The sequence below is a fragment of the Ipomoea nil genome, unplaced genomic scaffold (genome assembly GCF_001879475.1).
Source record: "Ipomoea nil cultivar Tokyo-kokei standard unplaced genomic scaffold, Asagao_1.1 scaffold1043, whole genome shotgun sequence".
In the NCBI taxonomy this organism is placed as follows: domain Eukaryota; kingdom Viridiplantae; phylum Streptophyta; class Magnoliopsida; order Solanales; family Convolvulaceae; genus Ipomoea; species Ipomoea nil.
The window spans coordinates 9814597-9836968 of NW_017617471.1; the positions used below are offsets into that span (position 1 = coordinate 9814597).

Below are 22372 nucleotides of genomic sequence, written 5' to 3' on the forward strand. Positions count from 1 at the left end.
AAACACAATAACCATAGAGGTAAGCAACGGGGTGAATTATAATTTTATCCCTAATCATTTTATTATATTGACTATTAATTTTAATATAAAAAATTATTTTTTATCTCTCCTAAAATTTTCTTTCTAGTTATTGGATGCCCACGAATAAACTACTAATGAAAAATTAAAGTATTTCATGAAATAGTGTTAAATCACTAAAACAATCACTACTGGAAATTATGGAATTTCTGATCACCTGAAAGTGATCTTAAATCAAGTTGAAAGTAAAAAGTGGTCGTAAATAGCAACAAAGGTTTTTCCGGATACCAAAAGTGGTCGATCGGAACAAGGCTTTCGACTTGATTTAAGATCACTTTCAAGTGGGCAAAAATTTCATAATTTCCAGTAGTGAATAAATGGGGAATAAAGATAGACAATTAGTTACCATTTTAGGGGGTATGAGGAGCTGGAATCCACAGTTTTCGAGCTGCTTTTCTTTGACCTCTTTTGCAGACTGAACAGCATTTTCACTCATGTGAAACAATTCCATCACCTCAAGGGTATGAACATTAGCAAAAGCTTCTGGAATTTTTTTTAGAGAGCTACAGTTTCGAAGGATTAGACTTCGTAAAGCCGGAAAGCTATTCTCTGTGGTCAACTTCCAAGTTATTAGGTTCGTCCTTCCAATGCGTAAATATTGAAGGCGTTTGAAAACAACATCATTGCTTAGTTCCCAACTCTCCCCCTTGAATGCATAGTCATCCAACTTCAGCACCTCAAGCTCCTCCAACTTCCCCAATACTGCCATATCTTTCCACTCAAACAGTGTGCCGGAGAAGCTCAACTTTTTTAGCCTACTTGCATCAACGATTCCGCTTGGGAACGTTAACACTTTAGCATATTGGCCATAGAGCTTCAAGTTTTCAAGGCATTTTAACTCTTTGAATGAACAACTTATTTCCGATTCCTCTATAAATTTTGATAAATCCCCACGAACACCTAATTTTTGGAGGTTGGGGATCTTCCGAAAGATCTCTGTTGAGCAATTTGTTGGCGATATTGAAGAAAGTGTGCGGATGTCTTTTCCTGCAGAGTTGGTTGTGCTTCCTTTTCGAGGAAAGGGTGGTAATTGCAAAGAGGTATTGGTGTGCACATGCCTTAACTTTTTCATGTTCCATATGCCTTCATCAATTTGTAGTGTCCATGATGTGGTTTCGATCACTAAAGTCTCCAATCCACAAAGATTTTTGAATGATTTGGGGAGGAAATTGAGATCGCTTTTGATGGCAAGATACCTAAGGAGATGTAAATTATAAAGCTCATTTGGTAGGACCTTATCAAGCTCATTCGGTAGGACCTTATCAAGCTCAATGGAGAATTCAATGTTCAACACCCTAAGATGTGGAAAGGTGTTTGGGATGATTGCTAATTGCTCTTTACTAAAATAAGTTTGACCCTTTTGTGAGGAAAACAACAACAAAGAATGGATATGTTTGCCAAATGGGCATAAACTAGTCCTCCTCTCTTGGCTGTAGTGTTTGATGAGGACATCAAAGGAGTAGAAACAAAGACGGCGAGTTGAAGAAATATTATCATGAATTGAAGAAGTATTCTCATCTAATCTTTGACCCTCATCCACTACATGGAACAAATTTATCCTTGCAGCTTCACTTTTGCAAAACTCATGCAATGTGTCGGGTATACAACAAGTTTTTATTTGCCCATTTATTCTTGGTTCTGCCACCACCACAAGATTTCTATCCACGAGATCATTCAAATATTTTTGAGCCTCAACTTCTGCATCTAAAGCATACCCCTGCTCATCTATTGTTCGAATGAATTCTTCAGCAATCCACAAACGAAACAACTTCCAAACAACAATCTTGTGTCCTATGGGAAAATATGCAAAATATAGGAAGCAATTTCTCAACTTCTCATCAGGCAAATCATTGTAAGTCATTTTTACTCGGTCACGGTAGATTTGACCTTCTCGATTAATTTCTAAAAATGGATTTTCAACAATCCGTTTCCAGTCAGCAATATTCCTACGTTGACGTAGCATACCACCTACCGCTACTAGAGCTAGGGGTAATCCATTGCATTTATTTGCTATTTCTTTCCCCACATTCTCTAATGATTTCTCATTGCATTCGTCTGTACCAAAAGCACTATTTCTCAACAGCAACCAACCTTGGTCATTGCTTAACATTCCTAAATTATGAGATTTCCAATTAGAATCAACGACATTGCCATATGGGGAGGTCACCAACACCCTACTTCCTTTCAAGTTTGTAGGGAATACAACTTTAAAAGAATCCCAATCTTTTTTGTTCCGTACATCATCCAATACAACAAAGTACATTTCATCCTTTAGAAGTTCATATATTTCACGGGCCAACCCTTCTTCATTCATCATGCTAATGTCCTCTCTACGGCTGGTAATTTGATAGATGATGTCAATGAATTTATGTTTTATATCAAAACCTTGTGAAACATTAACCCAAATGTAGTTGTTGAAATTTTGATGAATGCATTTTTGGTCTTCGAAAATCTTCGAGGCAAATATAGTTTTTCCAGATCCAGTTATCCCCACAATTGGGATGACAATAAAATTATTGGATGCCTCAATGAAACGGCCCTCTATGATTTCCAAATCCTTTTTAAATCCAAATACCTTGTTTTCCTCTACTATTGGTCGAACCTAAATAATTGAAGAAAAAATCATTAAAAATCTATACTAACCAAAGTGCTAAGGTGATAAATACAAATATTCAAGTTCAATTGCAAATCATTATTAGTACTGTGTACTCTTCAAATGCTCAAACCATCTTTTAATTTGAACAAGTTATAATTTTATTTTAGAACCCATATATATGCAATATTCAATCTTAACAAGGCACTACACTAAATCCAGGGGCTATCTATTGCTTGTTCATTTAAATAGTTTGTCATTAGTGCAAATTTAATGCATTATGTTTGAATTTGACATATTTTAGGACTATCAGGCAAAACCTAGCTTTAAGAACCAAAAACTAATTCCCTTCCCACTTAATTCCCACCTAATTTCAAAGGTCACAAAATTCCCTTGTTTGGTTGAAAGGAATTGCAATTCCCCCATTGTAATGGAATTAAAATCCCATGTCCCCCTGTGATTTTAGTTCCTGGGATTTTAGGAAGAAAAAAAGATAGTGATGAGTCAAAATTACCCATTCCTTTTTAACCTAAAATTAATGCATAATAACAACAATGGACATTTTTGACTTTATATTACTTATTCCCTTTCAATTCTCATGTATACCAAACATTGGAATTGAAATTCCCAGTAATTCTATTCCTGTAAACCAAATACTGGAATTTAAATTCCCACTTTATTCCCAGTAATTCATCTCCCATGGAATTACAATTCCTTTCCCACATAATTCCCCCTATTCAACCAAACGCCCTGTAAAAGCAATCGTTATGCCATGGAACCGTGTTCACCATTCATGGTGAACATGGTCCCAACGGTGTTAGTGCACCGTTATCTTCTCTCTTTTTTTTTTTCTTTTTTTTTTCTCCTTAATTAATTGCTTGACTTTTCTTCTTCATTTTCACATTTCGCGGTTTCACTTTAATTTGAGGTGAGCAATGATTTCGGACATTCATAAATTATGAATCCATGCCTGCATATTCACTTTGGAACCATGCCTACACATTCCCGTCCGAAACCATGGTTGCTCCTCTGTAGCGCAAGCTTCTTCAACATTCATAAATTATGAATTTTCTGTTATGAGATTATGAATTTACAGTAAATTCATAATCTCATAACATAAAATTCATAATTTAATAAATGTTTTTCTTTTATGCGATTATGAATTATCTATTATGAGATTATGAATTTACAGTACATTCATAATCTCATAACAGAAAATTCATAATCTAACCAAACGCGCGCCGTTAACATCACATTCGTCATTTTTTTTTAACGTAAAAACGGCGCCATTTGAACACGTGTTCACCATTCGGCATAATTTGCGCTGTAAAAGTATATAGTCTAGTGTGGCATGGGTCTATGAGTGTATGTTAATGAAGTGTAATACAGATTTTAAGAAAATTGTCTAATTGGCCCCTAGAGTTCCTCAAGTAAATAAATAAATAAATAAAGCTCCATTAAAGCCCTGTAAATTAGCAAAAATGTTCAATTGATTCCTGACTTGTTTAGCAGGTTACTAATTCATGGCTGATGGGTGTCGTTTTTAAAATACTATTTTGGTACCTTGTGTATAGTACATGTATCAAATTTGGTTATTGACTATTAAAATTATCAAATTAGGTGCATGACTATATAATTTGTATCATTGACTATTAATATTTTAAAATTAAGTGTATGACTTTATAATTTGTGTCATATATGGTCATGTCGTCAATTTAATTTTTAATTTAAAAATTATTTTAATAATGTTTAAATAAAAACTAAAACAAATAATAATAATAATAATAATAATAATAAATAAATAATAAAAGCAAAAATTGGCTGCTGGCCACCACCCTTCCTTCTCTTTCCTCTCCTCCAGTTGAAGACGAAAAGGTCGGAGACCAAGAAAAATTGGTTGTTGGCCACCACCCTTCCTTCTCTAAACAAGTCAATTTGGAATCAATTGAACATTTTTATCGATTTAGAAGGTTTTAATGGAGCTTTTATTTTTAATTAAGTAGCTCAATTATACTATCTACTCGACTTAAGAGGTTAATTTAATCTTTTTCCTAGATTTTAATGATGTCAAAAATAATGTATTAGGGAAATAGAACCTCAAATAGTTTACTATCTCTTGGTTGTTAAAGCGAAACAAAAATTCATCAAATTAAGAAAATTTACTAAGCACAAAAATTAAGATAAGTCAATAAGTATGAAGATAGATCGAGATGAAGATTGATGGAAAGATGAAATCTATGAACAGAAATAAGTATGGGAATAGGCGGCAAATTATGCTGTCGACCTGATCCACCTTACAAGGTGACCTACCATTTTGAAATAACAATGTTGTCAGTGGCAGTGTTTTCTCTACCAATGATTTTTTTTTTTTTAATGAATATAGAGTTTAAAAATTGTGAATAGAGTTCAAAAATTGTGAATATAGATTAAAAATTTGTGTTATACTGTTGAATACATAGTTCTGTAATTGTGAATATATAGTTGTGTAATTGTAAATATAGAGTTCTGTAATTGTAAATATAGAGTTAAAAAATTGTTAATATTGAATTCTGTAATTTTGTATATTGAGATCTAAAATCATGAATATTCAGTTCTAAAATTGTGAATATAGAGTTAAAAAATTACGAATATAAAAGAACGAATTTTAAAGACAAACGATAAGTTAACGACATGGAAGGAAGTAATTTTTGTTCTAATTCAGAAGGCGTCGTTTTGAAGTAAAATGATGCCGTTTTGGAATAAAATGACGTCGTTTTGGACCCAGGTTCACCTTTGTAAGGTGGATCTGGGTCCATGGCATAACAATTGGGAATAGACCATGCCCCTAATTAAGGGCTAATTAGACCTTACTTGTTTAGTAAAAAGGTCAGGCTTGACCTATATCAAAGCTTATTAAACTAAACAGACCAGGACTATATATACCAGACTCAGCCTTTTGGCCTACAAGCCTGACATATATATATATATATATATATATATATATATATATATATATATATATATATATATATATATATATATATAGAGAGAGAGAGAGAGAGAGAGAGAGAGGAGAGGAATAAGAAACATTTACAGCTGTCCATGTGTCTAGACCAACGAATCAGATATAATTTTATAAAATGATGCGTTGGTATTTTCGTAAATAATTCAAACTTTGGCGCAAGTAAATGTGTTATAAGTACACGTAGCTGGTGCACCTTCGCAAGTAAAAAGTGCAAGTAAAATCACTTACATGTGCACCTATTTTCACATACAAGTGCACCTATTTTTACTTACAAGTGCAAGTAATTTACCTTGTTAACATTCGGGCACCTAGGTACAACTAATTATAACGTTATGTGCACTAAGTATTGATGTTCAGTGTAATTTTACTTGCATCTGTAATACATTTTGTTTGCACTTGTAATAAATTTTATTTGCACTTAGGTGCAATATTTTTTTTGGTAAGTTTGAAGCCCTCAAAGGAGAGCCTTATCGAACCCTTAGACTAGGCCTGCTGCAGGGAGTCAGCCTGAATGATATCATTGAGCTCCGCTGGAGCTGAGTCGAGTAAAAGCGTTCTCCAAGTGATATTCTGGCCATAATTCGCGAGCCAATCAGCGCATCTGTTTCCTTCTCTCATAATGTGAGAAATCTTGAACTTGCGAAACTTTCTGCTGAGGTCTAAGCAGTCCTTGACCAAGGTCACCACGGTTTCTTCACTGTGATCACCCCTATTCATCACGGCACCGCAGCTGCAGAGTCCATTAACCACTCTCCTAGACTGAGCCTTAAACCCTCCCTTAGGCCCCACAACTCCGCTGAGAAACTATCTGTAACACCGATTTTTGTTGCGAACCCTATAACCCAACAACCGTGATCATCCCGGACAATGCCGCCGGCGCTTGCTAACCCTGTGCAAGACTTCATTGCTCCGTCTATGTTGATTTTAACCCACCCCGGTTGCGGAGGGGTCCAGGTGACCCAGTTATAGCATCCTTGTGACGTTCCTCCATGTCTGATGATAAAGGCTCTTGCTTCGGACGCGAAAGTGCAAGCCAACTTGGCCACATGTACCGGAGTTTCGGAGTTGTTATTGAAAATCAGATTATTTCTGCACTTCCAGATCTGCCAAAGAGTATAAACAAAGGTGATGCTCCAAGGTGCACCGTCGTTAGTGACGATTTTACTATGAACATTACTCTCAATCCAGGCGTTCATTAGGAGGTGGTTCTTTAGAGTTTTTCCACCGTAGGTCTCAATAGCCTCCCAACACTCCCTTGCGAACTGGCAATCACAGAAAAGGTGAACAAGAGACTCCTCTTCATCTCGGCATCTTGCACATGTGCTGTCGTCAATCAAGTGTCTTCTCCTTCTCTCCACATTAGTAAACATCCTGCCTTTGAGCAGGAGCCAGAGTAACGTTTTTACTTTCTCCACGCAATTGAGCTTCCACAGCCATGGCCAGTTCTCGTCCACCGTACATGAAATAAGACTATAGGCAGAGGCCACAAAAAATGTACCTGACGTGCTGTCCTGCCAAGTGAGTGTATCGACAGTGGAGTCGTCAACAGGGACGGGGATGGCTCGTATTTTGTTCACCAGCTCCTCCCGCAGAAAGGTTAACAAGGCATCAACGTAACATTCCAACTACGGTCATCTTTGATAAAATTGCTAACTTTTTTATCGTAGAGGTTCTTCGGAATATCAATCTCCATATCAAGACCAAGGGACTTGTCATTGACCCACCAATCGGACCAAAAATCTAGGGACTTGCCGTCCCCTACTCTCCATCGTGCCCTAATTTCCACCCCCATGAGGCGTATTGTTGTACTGCTACTTGCACTTGTAATACATTTTACTTGTACTTGTAATACATTCTACTTGCACCTCGATGTTAAGTTATTTACGAAAATGCCACCGTATTTTTTTTTAAAATCAGTATTTCTCAACCATTAGATCTGGACACCTGCACGAATGTCATGCGCTCTGAGTTCTCTCCCGAACACTTAATGTATATTTCTTCAATTATTATGTTAGTGTTAGTGTTTTTATTTTTCTCCAAAAAACTCCAGCATATAATTGGCAATATTATTATGGCAAACTAAGATAGGGTTTAGTTTGTTGTCTTTTTACTGTTACAGAAGACTGATTGATCAGGTTCATCAACAGACGCACTGACACTGAAGAACTGATAAAGGAAGATGTTTCCAAAATGCTGAACGCAGTTTGAGAAGACAGTTTTGGAAAGAAAATCAGAGGATCTGTTTTGGAAGGTATGGACCGAATCTTTAAGATTGCATTCTTCACAAATTGTCCTACCATCTACAATCAAAGATATATTTGGAGAGTGTTCTTACCAAGAAAGTATAAGTACCCTCATTCGGTCATGAATTAGTGTTACGATTTTAAGAAGACGAAAACACTCCTTGCTATACAGAGTATCATATCTTTGATTATCATGCCTCTTCTCAAGAATATATGTTCTTGGTGATTATGATGAAGAACTTGAGAAGAACTATCGTTACTTAAACGAACGGACGCGAAGATCACTCAGTTGTGGGAACAACGTGGGACTGCGTCATTGAAGGGACTGCATCAGAGTTAACTCTCCAATCGAATGGATTTCATTGGACTTCTGCATGCGTGGCTCTCCGTCTTCAACAATCCACTAAACCTTTGTAGAGTGGGTACGTACCTCTTGTGGGGCACTTGGGTGAGATTATTGTTTCTCTACCTTTGTACATTGGATTATGAGTTAGTGGATTGGACGCCTCGGTGATCGTCCCCCAGATGTAGATACACACCGTATCGAACTGGGTAAACATTGTATATGTTGATTTATTATCTTCTTTAGTTATTTGCCTCTACAAACTAATCTGCAATCCATCTATCTGACTGACAATTCACGTCTCCGAATCAGTCAGTCCATTACACCAGTTGTTTATCTCTAATAATCATCTTAAACTGGGGAAATGCAAAATTACAGTTTGCATTGTAGTGATATACTTATGTATATTCTTAAATTATTTAGAAATACTTATTAAAGTTTTTAAAAACTTAACATATAGGCTTTAAATAGGCTCAAAGAAAGACTTATTTTGAAACTTTTTTAATGGCCTACCTATTAAACGGATTTTAAAAAAAGTTTCAGACCAGGCCAAGCCAATTGTAAACTCAGGCTTGAGCCTAATAAAAAACCTACATAAAGCCTACATACAGGCTTAATGCAAATTATAGCGTGCACCAGAGCGCACAATGCATTGTGCCCTGACCCAAAACGACGTCGTTTCAATAAGTTGGGGGAGTTGACGCGACGGACACCGTTCCGTCCGTCCAATCCCGTTACAGTTTTTTTTTTTTGTTTTTTTTGTTTTTATGTCTATTATGTTAAGAGTTCATGTGTATTATGTTAAGAGTTTAGGTGTATTATGTATAAGAATTTATGTGTATTATGTTATAAGTTTATGTGTATTATATATTATGTTACATTATGTGTATTATGTTAGGAATTTATATGTATTCTACTATATAATTATGTACATATGAAATAGAAAAAAATTTAGAGCGCACAATGCATTATGTGTCTTGGTGCACGATATAACAATTACAAACTTGAGCTTAATAAAAACCCCATACCTTAAATTTTCGTAATTGACCTAGACCTAATTTTCTAAACATCGACTCGACTACACCTATTTCCATCTATCCCTAAAGACAAAGTTACAATTACGGAAGATCGGGACTAATATATATTGTAAGTTGAAAGTCAACAGGAAAATATTTGTATAGCTTGCTAGCTAGAAGACAACAGAAAGATGTATAGCAGAGAGAAGAGATGCATGCAGAAATCTTATGAAGCAGAATGATGGAACATGCCTAAAGATTGTGTACCACTACAAGCAATTTTGCATTTAGTGACAACACAAGTTGTCACCAAAATTATCAATTTGGTCACTAATAAAATTAGTGATCAATTTTTGAAGTCGTCACATGTTGTTACTATATCCTTCGTCACTATTATAATAGTGACGACTTTTGAAAAGTCGTCACAATTACTCGAGACTTTTGTGACAAATTTCACTTACACTAAAAGTACTATTTGAGTGATAATAATAGGGGTCACAATAAATTAACATCCTGTGACCAAATATGTCATTACAAAAAAATGATCTAGTGACAACACTTTAGTCACAATAATTGTACTTATTTTTTAGAATTATTGTTGATTTAAAAATTGTTAATAGTGACTTAAAAGGTGGTAACCAATAATTAGGCTGAACTCGAGGTCAACTCGATCAACCCCAACAATGGAGCACCCCCCCCCCCTCCCACCCTGCCCCGGGACTAGACATGGCTCGACCTATGCCCAGCCCATTTGGATCGGTTCGAACATGTGACCCCAGATCTATTACCAATTGATAGACTTTAGTGTTGCACTATGCTTACTCCCCAATAGGTCACCCATCCTGTAAGTCAAGCACGCTTAACCTTGGAGTTCTTTGGTTATCTGTTGTCATATCTTCTTAAAGCCAATTAGTGACAAGTATGAGCTTTTTAACATTTGTATTAAGATGAATTGAAACAATTTGACTTGCAGAATTGTTTGTTAGATAGCTTCCGTAAATTATAATGAACTTAAATGTCACAAAAAGAAACTAAAAAAAAATGAGCAATTATAAAATGTATTTAATTTTCACAATTACATTTATTTTAAGAATCACTAACTAGTTGCATTTTAATTGACCATAGTATTTAATATTTAGTTCACAACAAATTACTTTGGGACCAACTTGAATGCAATTTTAGTGGCAAACATTGACTACAACATAGCTTCACACAATATTCATCTATTTAATTATAGTGACAAAATCATTGTAACAAATAATTACTTATCACAATTATCATAACATTAGTGACGAAGCTTGAATTCAACACAATTATTGTTACATTTTAGTAATTTTTGTTAGGAAATAATAGACCATCACAAATTAAATATTTGTAACAATTTCATAAAAAAAATGACAATATGAGTGACAATAAATTTATTCTCACAATCGTATCTAATTTATAAGTGTATTTTTATTGACAAAAAGTGTTGTCACAGATATATAAAACAGAGTGACCAACAACTATTTGTCACAAAAAGTACCAAAATTTGTGTGTCACACTATATTTTGCCACAATTACTTCCGTTCTCACTATAATTATATTGCCGTCAAAAGACACATACATTTAGTGACAACAAATAGTGACAACTTAGGTTACGACACTATCATTCTAGTAATAGTGACAGCTTATTTGTAACAAATACTTAGTTGTCACAATTACCATACTATCTGTGACCAAAAAAATAATTGTCTAAATTATCATAAGCAATAGTGTTGAACTTTTTTTTAATCACAAAAAGAATATTATTTATGACTAAATTACGAAGTGTCACAAAAAATTTGTTACTAAATGTCTTAATTCTTGTAGTATACCCAATTCAACAAACTCAATTTTACCGAAAGGATAATCGTCACAAAAGACAAACAAATGTTTTGAATAATTTAAAGTACTAATCTATGACAACAGAACGTTTTAAAAAGCTTATAATTGCTACTAGTTTTTTATGCGCATTGCGCGATTAGAATAATGCTCAATTTTTTTTTTTAAATAAGTACTTTAAAGTATATCAAGGTAAGATTATATTAGAATTGTTTATGTATGAATAATCGAATGTTAAATTTGCATATTTGAATAGGTAATTCTAAGTTTTCAAATGCAAGATAATATAATCAAGATTGATTATAATTGTCAATAAAATAATTGTATAGATACGGTTGAAACCAAATACGGGACATAAGGGAGAGCAAATAAAAAGTAGGGCATAAAATATTAAATATATACTAATATTGAAGAGCTAACTACTGATTGCCAAACAATGATATTGCGGGGTAGTTCTCACTTCAATTTGTTGTGTGATTTGAATACTCTCTTTGTCAACAAATCCCTCAAGTAGTTAATATAATTGGCTTTATTAATTTTATTTTTATATTTTTTTCATGGTATTAATAAAATACTTGGTAAATAAATATATAGCATTATTTTGTATTATAACTTTGATATTTAATTAAAAAAAAAATAGGGTACAAAAAAAGGTAATAGACAATATAGTGAATATAATCAATTGATGAATTTGAATGTAAAGAATTTTTAAATTAGAGAAATATAAAGACAATATAACTAATAAAATTATTTCTCTTAATTAATTTATTGATAATGGATAATTTTTTTTTAATAAAGACATTGTATGGACAAAGTAACGAATATAATCAATTGATAAATTTGAATGTAAATAATTTTTATATTGGAGAAAAATAAAGATAATATATATAACTAATGAAATTATTTCTCTTATTTAATTTATTGATAATGAATAATTTTTTTTGAATAAAGACATTGTAGACACATAATTCTAAATTAAAGAAATGCATATGTATTATTTTTTGTTGTAGCTACTAAATAGTCTAAATTACTCCGTATTATATTTAATATTTAATATAATATAATAAGAGTAAAAATAGAGTACTAATTATGCCAACTTTGATTGGGATGGGGTTCGAACCTAAGACCTTTTTATTGAAATCAATGAGTAAGTTAACGGTGAACTAACAGAAATTAATGGAAAAGATAATATTTAACGAAAAAGTTAACAGATAATCATATTCATTAAGGATACTAGTTTTTTACGCGCATTGCACGATTGGGATAATGCCCAATGTTTTTTTTTAAATAAGTATTTTAAAATATATATCAAGACAAGATTATATTGGAATTGTTCATGCATAGATAATTGTATGTTGAATTTGCGTATTTAAATAGGTAATTCTAAGTTTACAAGTGCAAGATAATATAGTCAAAATTGATTATAATTGTCAATAAAATAATTGTATATGTATGGTTGAAACCAAATACGGGACATAAGGGACAACAAATAAAAATTAGGGCATAAAATATTAAATATATACTAATATTGAAGAGCTAACGGCTAATTGCCAAACAAGGACATTGCGAGGTAGTTTTCCACCTCAATTTGTTGTGTGATTTGAATACTTTTTTTATCAATAAATCACCCAAGTAGTTAATATGATTGACTTAATTATATATATATATATATATATATATATATATATATATATATATATATATATATATATATATATATATTTTTTTTTTTTTTTTTTTTTTTTAAACAATTACTATTACTTTTTTTAAAAACAATTACTATTACAATTATTATACACTTAGGTCATTTTACATGTTAATCTAAACAGCTAATTTTTTCAAATATCTTTTTACCAACCGTTGATATAATTCGCTTGTCAAATCTGCTAACTGCTGATTGTCAAACAAGGACATTACGAGATAGTTCTCACTCCAAGTTGTTGTGTGTAGTTCTCACTTCAATTTGTTGTGTGATTTGAATACTCTCTTTGTCAACAAATCCCTCAAGTAGTTAATATGATTGGTTTTATTAATTATATTTTTTAATTTTTTCATGGTATTAATAAAATAATTGGTAAATAAATATATAATATTATTTTGTATTATAATTTTGATATTTAATTAAAAAAATAGTGCACAAAAAAAATAACAGACAATGTAGTGAATATAATCAATTGATGAATTTGAATGTAAAGAATTGTTACATTGGAGACAAATAAATACAATATAACTAATTAAATTATTTCTCTTAATTAATTTATTGATAATGAATAATTTTTTTTAATAAAGACATTGTAGGGACAATGTAGCGAATATAATCAATTGATGAGTTTGAATATAAAGAATTTTTATATTGGAGAAAAATAAAGACAATATAACTAATGAAATTATTTTTCTTATTTAATTTATTGATACTGAATAATTTTTTTTAATAAAGACATTGTAGACACATAATTCTAAATTAAAGAAATGCATATGTATTATTTTTTGTTGTAGCTACTAAATTATTATTTATTTTAATAAGACTAAAATAGAGTACTAATCATGCCAACTTTGATTGGGATGGGGTTCGAACTTAAGAAATTTCTTATTGAAATCAATGAGTAAGTTAACGGTGAACTAAAAGAAATTAACGGAAAATACAATATTTAACGGAAAAGTTAACGGATAATCATATTCATTAATGATAAATTAGGAAACCTTAAGGAAAAATTAAAATTTGATCAATCTGAGCCATTCATTTGATTAAAAAATTTGACCGCCAATAATTTCTACCCATTATAGGTCTAACTCTCTTGGGCTCTTATTAGTATAGTAGATAGAAAAATTTGACCGCCATTAATTTCTACCCATTATAGGTCTAACTCTCTTGTGCTCTTATTAGTATAGTAGATTAATGAGTATGATAATAATAATAATAAATAGTTAACGGAATATTTGGTTACTAAAGTTTATACTTATACTAACGGAATTTAGGGTTATTTTAGGGAAGGAAATAATATAATAGAGGGTAAATAAGGAAAATCATTAAAAATTACTAAAATCAAAATAATATTAACTGTTCATTTTAAGAAACAACTACTACCGATATTTTTTTGTTCCAGTCATGGTTGCAATAGGCGCTAGGCGCTAGTCGGGCGGTAGAGTAGCGCCTAGCGCCTAGACGGCCTAGGCAGGGCCTAAGCGGCCTAGGCGGTCGCCTAGGCGGCTAACTGAAAAAATGAAAAACAGTGCACGTGTGTAGGTGCATATATGTCATATTACACACACACACTCATATATATATATATATATATATATATATATATATATATATATATATACATACATACATATATATGTATATATATATGTAGTATATATATATACATATAAATATATATATACATATATATGTAGTATATATATATACATACATATATATGTATATATATATGTAGTATATATATATACATATATATGTAGTATATATATATACATATAAATATATATATATATATATATATATATATATATATATATATATATGTATATATATATATATATATACATATATATATATATACATATATATATACATATATATATATATATATATATATATATATATATATATATATATGTATATATGTATATATGTATATATATGTATATATATATATATATATATATATATATATATATATATATATATATATGTCATATAAATGAAAAAAATTAGTAAGGTCGAGTTGGTCGGGTTAACTCGGCTAACTCGACAGAAATTGACGAGTTAACTCGGCGTAATCGGCTGAGTTAGGCGCTAGGCGGGCGCCTAGGCGCCCGGTGTCATAGGCGGGAGCCTAGGGGAGAAATCGCCACGGCCTAGGGGCGCCTAGCGCCTAGGCCCCGATTACTCGGTGCCTAGGCGGGATTTTTGCAACCCTGGTTCCAGTTAAGGACCTAACATTATTGGCTCTTATTAGATTTGTAGATGTAGATAGAAATTAGGAAATCTTAAGGAAAAATTAAAATCTGATCAATCTGAGTCATTCATTTGATTAAAAAATTTGACCACCATTTTTTCTACCCATTATATGCCTAACTCTCTTGGGCTCTTATTAATATAGTAGATTTATGAGTAATCATACATTCACTCTTACTTTCTACTTCTTAGATTAAGAGAATGCTAAAGACATCAAATTTGTAGCACCCAAGCACTATATGTGAAAATCGTATGAACGACCAACCCCTCACCCCAAATTTATTTTGTGTAATTGAATTTGTATTAGTTGGAAATATTATTGATTACAAGAATTGAACCCTTAAAATTATATACTTGTTGAATATTTTTGTATAATTATATATTTATTTAAATCATTCACAATCATTATATATCGAACTTATATATATATATATATATATATATATATATATATATATATATATATATATATGTATGTATATAAACACATTGTATTTGTTCAAAAAGTTTAATTTATTTGATTGAAAATAGTGTTAATTGTTGACTAGGTTAGAGGTTTGATTCTTGGACTATATAAAGTTTAATATTTGCTGGGTTACAAAATCGTAACTTGGCCCAAACCGTTTTATACTTAGCCCGTTACAAATCGGGTTGGCCCGTTTTGACACCTTTAAATACAAGGGTGTTGGCTTGTCTTTAGGGTTGTTATATCGTGGACCGCGGTCAAAACGACGTCGTTTTTTGAAGTAAAGAAATGATGCGCCGTTAGTGTATGTTAACAGAGCGCGCATTTTTTTATGTTAATTACCAACTGACACTACAGTGTATCTAAACAACACTACAATGTATCTAAACTTGTGCATCTAAGTCCTTAGCTTAGATGTGGCATAACCTCCCCCAACTATTCTGTTTAACTTCCGCTTTATTTTGGTATAAATAATAGACTTCATCGTATTTCTTAATCTTAAAATGTTTTAAAATATGCCTAAAAATCGAGGGTGTTACATATAGTGTTTATAAAATTAAATTAAATAACATTTTCACATATTTGAGTCTATAAATATCGAATGAAACTGTAGTTATATTGAAATGAAACTGTAGTTGTGTTGAACTGAAACTGCAGTATATACAAAAACGAAATTGAATAATAGAGTTACTTTTCGCGGAAGGGTGCGGAACGGTGCGAAACGAATACCGTTTATTTTCATTAAACAAAACGGCATCATTTTGATACTCGGTACATAATCAATTATGCACCGCAGTGCACGATATAATTTGCCTTGTCTTTATGCCTCACAAGGTTTCGTGCCAAACCATTGTCATCGCGATATCCCAGAGCGTTGACTTTCTAAGCTAGTCATGTTGGTATGATGATTGGTATTTCATGATCGGGTAATAGAGCTATCAAGGGCGAATCCAGCTGTGTGGGGGCAGCTCCCACCCCACCCCACCCGTTTATATATATGTATGTATATGTATACATATATATCATGAAATGTTATATAAAATCTATATTTATGTTGAAAGCATTAATAGTTTGAGTAGCTTAGTTGGTTGAATTCCAAATTTTATGTTATAAAAGCATTGTAAAAGGCTTATGTCATGAGTTCAAATTTCGTTAGCAACACTTTTAATTATCTTCTCTCTTTCATTTCTTCACAAGACAAATTAAATATTTTTAGTATATTTTTTATGAATCATTTAATTAACATATTAAATGTTGTTTTAGTCCAATCTAGTTTTTGTAAATCATTTAATTAAAGTAATTTTTATAAATCATTTAATTATTGTTTAATATAGTGTGTGTGTGGCGAGGATACCTTCCCCCGCACCGGCCCCCATACCCGCGCGGTATACAAAATTCTCCTCATACCCGCACCCATTACTCAAATTGTGCGGGTATTTTAAAACCCGTAAGAATGAAATTGCAGGGTACACATAGGGTGCAGGTAGACTTTTGTAGACTTTTTAAAATAAAAAGTTCATACAAGTTTATAAATGTTTTTTATATATACTTTTATAGAGTTTTATAAAGTTTGGAATGACTCTATAAAAGTCAATTAAAATTTATCATTTTAAAAGTCTACAAAAATCATGATTAAATACACCACATGTATTCTTTTGACTCTTATTAGTATAGTACATAACATTGTTTAGGGAAGAAATTTGTATGCATGACATGACAAGTGCGATATGACGACTACAACTCAGAAAGCACGCAGCAAAGGGGAACATACATGACAAAAAGTATCCTACTTTGAAAAATAAAATTTTCAACTACTTGGTTTTGATAAATAAGATTTCAAGGTACTCTAAAGACTCTATTTTGAAGAAGAAAAAAAAAAAAAAAACTCACAGTATGAGTTTGACACCGAATTTGATTAAAACATGATAATTAGTGTTTCTTGTTTGTTTACGTGTCTATAAGCATAGAGTATTAACGTTGATGGATATATTACACGAACTGATTCGGGGTAGCGCAGCGGACTCGGAGTATCGAGGTAGAGCCCAAGACACTTCGGTCCAAGGCATCTTGCAGGGACGAAGCCAGAAATTCGATTGAGGGGGGGCGAAGAAGTAGAACGAATTCAGAAATTTTTTCCAGTAAAAGCGAAACATTAAAACAAAAGATGTGTATTAAATATTAAAAAAGTAAATGTGTTAAGTCATAGGGGAGGAACAAAATATGCTAATGCAAGGTTTTGAACCCAAGACCTTTCCTATTACCATAAATATGCTCTACCAACTAATCTAACACCTTACTTGCTAACATTTACTAATTTTTCTATACTAATACTAAAACATATACTATATATACATATATACATATACATATTATATATGGGATCGGGGGTGGGGGGTGGGGTGAGGGGGGGGGGGGGCAGCTGACCCCCTACGCCCCCTCTGGCTCCGTCCCTGGCACCTCGGCTTTAGACGTTTCGGCTCAAGGTACCTCGACCCAAGCCATCTCGACAATGATGGGCTCGGGTGGAAGAGCTCGGCATTCCGGCCTGTAATGAGCTCGGGTTAGAGAGCTCGGTCATACCCGACCCGGGCTCAACACGCGCTGACCCGGGACCCGGTCTTGCCCGGGCGCGGGGATCCAACCTCCCGCCATTTTAGGGGCGGTTGAGGGGTTTTGCTTATATAAAAACCTTCCACCTCGTCCTAATAAGACACATTTACTATTTCCTACTACTACTGTCCTAACGAATCATTGTAATAGCCTATTCACAACATTTAATATAATATATGGTATCCGCGAATTTTGCGACATCGTTTTGTCTATTTATTTATTTACTATCCACGCTCTTATCCGGATTTAGTTATTCAGGTCCACCTCAAGTAATTAAATCCATCAAGCGTAATCTAATATGATAAAGTATTTTAATTGCTTAAACCAATAATTTGAAATAGGAGGATAACTCAGGAATAGTTTGTGGTACCTGGAAAGTTAGCAGACCCTCGTTTTGTTCATTGATTTTGTACTTCATGAGTTGTAGAAGTTCTTGTCCGTGCTCTTGCCGAATCATAGCCAGCTTAGCCCTTATGGACTGGATCTCGCTCGCTAAATGATTGATCTTTCCACAAAATGGAATCTTATCCAAACATTTTGAGAAGAGTGTGTCAACATGCTTCCCCTTCAGTGCAACGTAGTCGGCAATTGTATCCTGCGCTTCATTCACAACATTTCTGAATTTATTGACAACAACTCTCAAAACGTGGTGATCACTGGCCCATGAGTTCTTGGAAGCTTCCACAAGCCTGGCGTTAAACGTTTCAATGTCGAAGGTGAGATCCTTTATCTCAGAATCGATGCCACGAACCAACTTCACATTGTATGCTACAGTTTCGACCAACGCGTTTACTCCCTGGTTTACCTGAGACTCTAGCACTTTGTCCACCACTATTGTCATTGCTTTCAGCTCTCTCTCTCACAGACAGTGAAGACATAGGAAATGTATGCAATTATGCAAGTGATATGTGAGAGGTGCATATTCTATTCTTCCATATATATATATTAACAGGGACGGAGCTAGGATTTAATAATTGTCAGAAAAGTAAGATTTTTTTGTTGGAGTTGAAATTTTTTAAAGCTTTTGGATGAGACTATGCGAGTGTGAGTAGGGGGCTGGATTTTTTGGATGAGAATGAGGCTGAATTTTGGAATAAAAAGTACTTTGGAAGCTTTTTAAGCTGAACTTTTTTTCAAAGCTTACACTAAGGGAGTGTTTGGTCGGGAGGAAGGAATTAAGAAGGAAATGAATTGTAATTCGGTGGGAAAGAATAAGGTAGGAATAATGTAGGAAAAATATCACTTTTTCTCTATGAGTTATATGTTTATAACACTTTTTTTTTTCTGAGTTATTCATGCATCCACATTTGCCCCTCAATTATTATAAAAGTAGTAGTTTTTTCGATGATATATTAAATGGACATTTCTACCATTAAAATAAATATTTTATTTATTTTTCTTTTTCAACAAATTATTACTTATACGTAGGGATGACCACGGTTCGGTTCGAACTGAACCGAACACTATAGCAATCAAATAAAAAATTTTCGGTTATGATTCAGAACATAACCCAATATTTGAGTTTCCGTTTATTAAAATCGTGAACTGGAAAAAAATAGATCTTGAACCGTGAACCGGATGTTCAAATCGGAACAACTACTAGCATTAGCTTAAAATTAGAATTATAATATTTGTAAATAGTGTATCTTTTTTTTTTTCGCATTTATACTGACCCTCACATATAAGTATATATAACCGCGATTTGGTTTTTATTTTGAACTGTTGATTCACGATTTCGGATCCAATTTGAACTGCTGGTTCAAACTTTCTTTTAAAATTTTATTTTTTTATTTTTAAAATATTCTAAATTCAATTCAACAATTAATATATTTTATTTTTTTAAATCGTGGTTATAATTTGTTGGAGAAGAAAAAATAAGTGAAATATTTATTTTAAGGGTAAATATGTCAATTTAACATATCGGGGATAAACTTCCAATTAAATAATTTAGGTATTAAAAGTTCTATAACATATGGGAGAAAAGTATCATTTTTCATATATATATATATATATATATATATATATATATATATATATATATATATATATATATATATATATATATATTTTGAAAGGTTTAGGTGCGGACGTGCGGTTGAATGCTTCCCGTGCGGTTGTGCGGGTGATTAATGTGCGTGAGATTTGTACTTAAGACTCGTGAGTATTGTGCTTAACGTGCGTGAGGTTTGAGTTAATGTGTGTGAGTGTGTAATGTTTAATGTGCGTGAGTTTTGAGTTTAAGGTGAGTGAATCTTGTGCCTAATATGCGTGAGTTTTGTGCTTAATGTGTGTGAGTGTGTACTTAATGTGAGTTGCTGTTGAAACTTTATAGTGTATGAGTTTTATGCTTAATGTGCGTGAGTTTTGTGCTTAATATGCCTGAGTTTTGTGCTTAAGGTGCGTGAGTTTTGTACTTAATGTGCGTGAGTGTGTACTTAATACGAGTTGTTTTCAAAACTTAATCTGCGTGTGTTTTTGTGCTTAACATGCGTGAGGCTTGTACTTAACATATGTGAGACTTGTGCTTAATATGCGTGAGGTTGTGTTCTGAAGATATTTTGTTTGTGTGCTTAATGTGCGTGTATTGTGTACTTCAAGCGTGTCAGATTAATGTGTAACGTGCGTTCACCCACACAACCACATGAAAAACCATAAATGCACCAGATCCCTTCTTTATATATATATATATATATATATATATATATATATATATATATATATATATATATATATATATATATATATGATAGTGTAAATTGAACCGGGGGTTACGATTACACTACGAATACGTATGTTTGTGAACGAGTAAAATGAAGCGCTCGACGGTCAGTCGGTCGGTCGGACTACCGAGTGACGACTGAGCGGTCCGAGGCTAAGTAGTATTGCAAGTAGTAAATAGTAGGTTACAATGTAGTGAGTAGTAGTTACAATGAGATGAAGATGAAGATCTCAGAAGTGAGGGGTGAGACCCTCCTATTTATACTTAACTAAGTCGGTCTACACATTTAATGCGCCTGCTGCAAGCGGATCGACGTGGCGTCTTCTCGTTGGCTCAATCAGGCGGTCGCTCTGCAGCTACTCGTAGGTTGACTGACCGAGGTGACAGAGCCACCCTACCTGCAAGCTATCAGCCTTCGTTCTGCCAGTGCAAGTTGTATGCCGACCGGTCAGCCTACGGTAGACCGACCGGGTGGCTTTCCATCAAGGCGATTCCAAGGGTGATCCGAGCGCATCTTCTTTTGTCACGAGGCATATCGGTACGAACGGTATGGTCGACCACAAGTGATTTAGTCTCGTCGGGTTGATGACCGTAATGAACCGGTTGGGTGACTTCTTGACGGACCGACTATACGGATCAGTCTTCTATGCGTATTTACCCATCACAAGTCCCCCACTTCTTGAATCCGCGAGAATCGTCGGGTTCGAGAAGTAAAAATAGCCTCTTTGTAATTTTTCCGATTGGCTTGTCACGAACAAAGTGTCATCTGGTCGGCCTACCATAGACCTTCCGTTCGACCTACCGTAGACCTTCTGCTCGACCTACCGTACTCCTCCTGGTCTACCGGACGCTTTTTGGTAATTTCCAAAATTCTGATTGCTTGTTGAAAATTTTGATCGGACGGCCTATACTAGTGTATTCTCATTTTGCACTTCTCCTTTCCTTAACCAACCCGAATTCTTTGGAATCTCACCACTTTACAAGGTAAAAATTCTGTTTCTTTAGCCTTCCTTTCGTTTTCCTTTTGCTTTGAATTTTTTATATTTCTTTCCCTGTCCGACCGAAACTCTAGACTACAAGTCCCTCGGGACATAAATTTTTTTCTTTGATGCCTTGTCCGTCCGTTTGCTCCGCCCGACCAACCACTTGCACAACCGTCGATCGCCAACCAGCCCAGGCCACCTGCTCGCCACGCATGAAGTCTCTGCCGACCACCACGTACATGGTCGACCGACCGCCATCATGCACATCGTCGACCGACCGCCACTATGCTCCAATTCTACCATTCTTCTATGATGTTATGTCCGTCTGTTTGCTCCGCTCGACCGACCACTTGCACAACCGTCGATCGCCAACCAGCCCAAGCCACCTGCTCGCCACGCACGAAGTCTCCGCCGACCACCACGTACATCTTCAACCGACCGCCATCATGCACATCATCGACCGACCGCCATTATGCTCCAGTTCTACCAT

The 22372-nt window shown here is 33.8% G+C and overlaps 1 protein-coding gene across 2 annotated transcripts in view; it reads right to left on the bottom strand.

Moving 5' to 3' along the window:
* The window catches only part of LOC109181375, a 42773-nt gene extending 23655 nt beyond the window's left edge, over positions 1–19118 (bottom strand). The window contains exons 1-2 of one of the 2 annotated variants that reach the window (XM_019331123.1): positions 18551–19118; positions 425–2680 (exon numbers count right to left, since the gene is read on the bottom strand). In XM_019331123.1, coding sequence (XP_019186668.1) covers positions 425–2680; positions 18551–19021 — 2727 coding nt within the window. In that variant the 5' untranslated portion in view covers positions 19022–19118. The remainder of the gene's footprint in view (positions 1–424; positions 2681–18550) is intronic. The other variant, XM_019331125.1, reaches the window with a different exon arrangement.
* Between the last annotated feature and the right edge of the window lie 3254 nt (positions 19119–22372).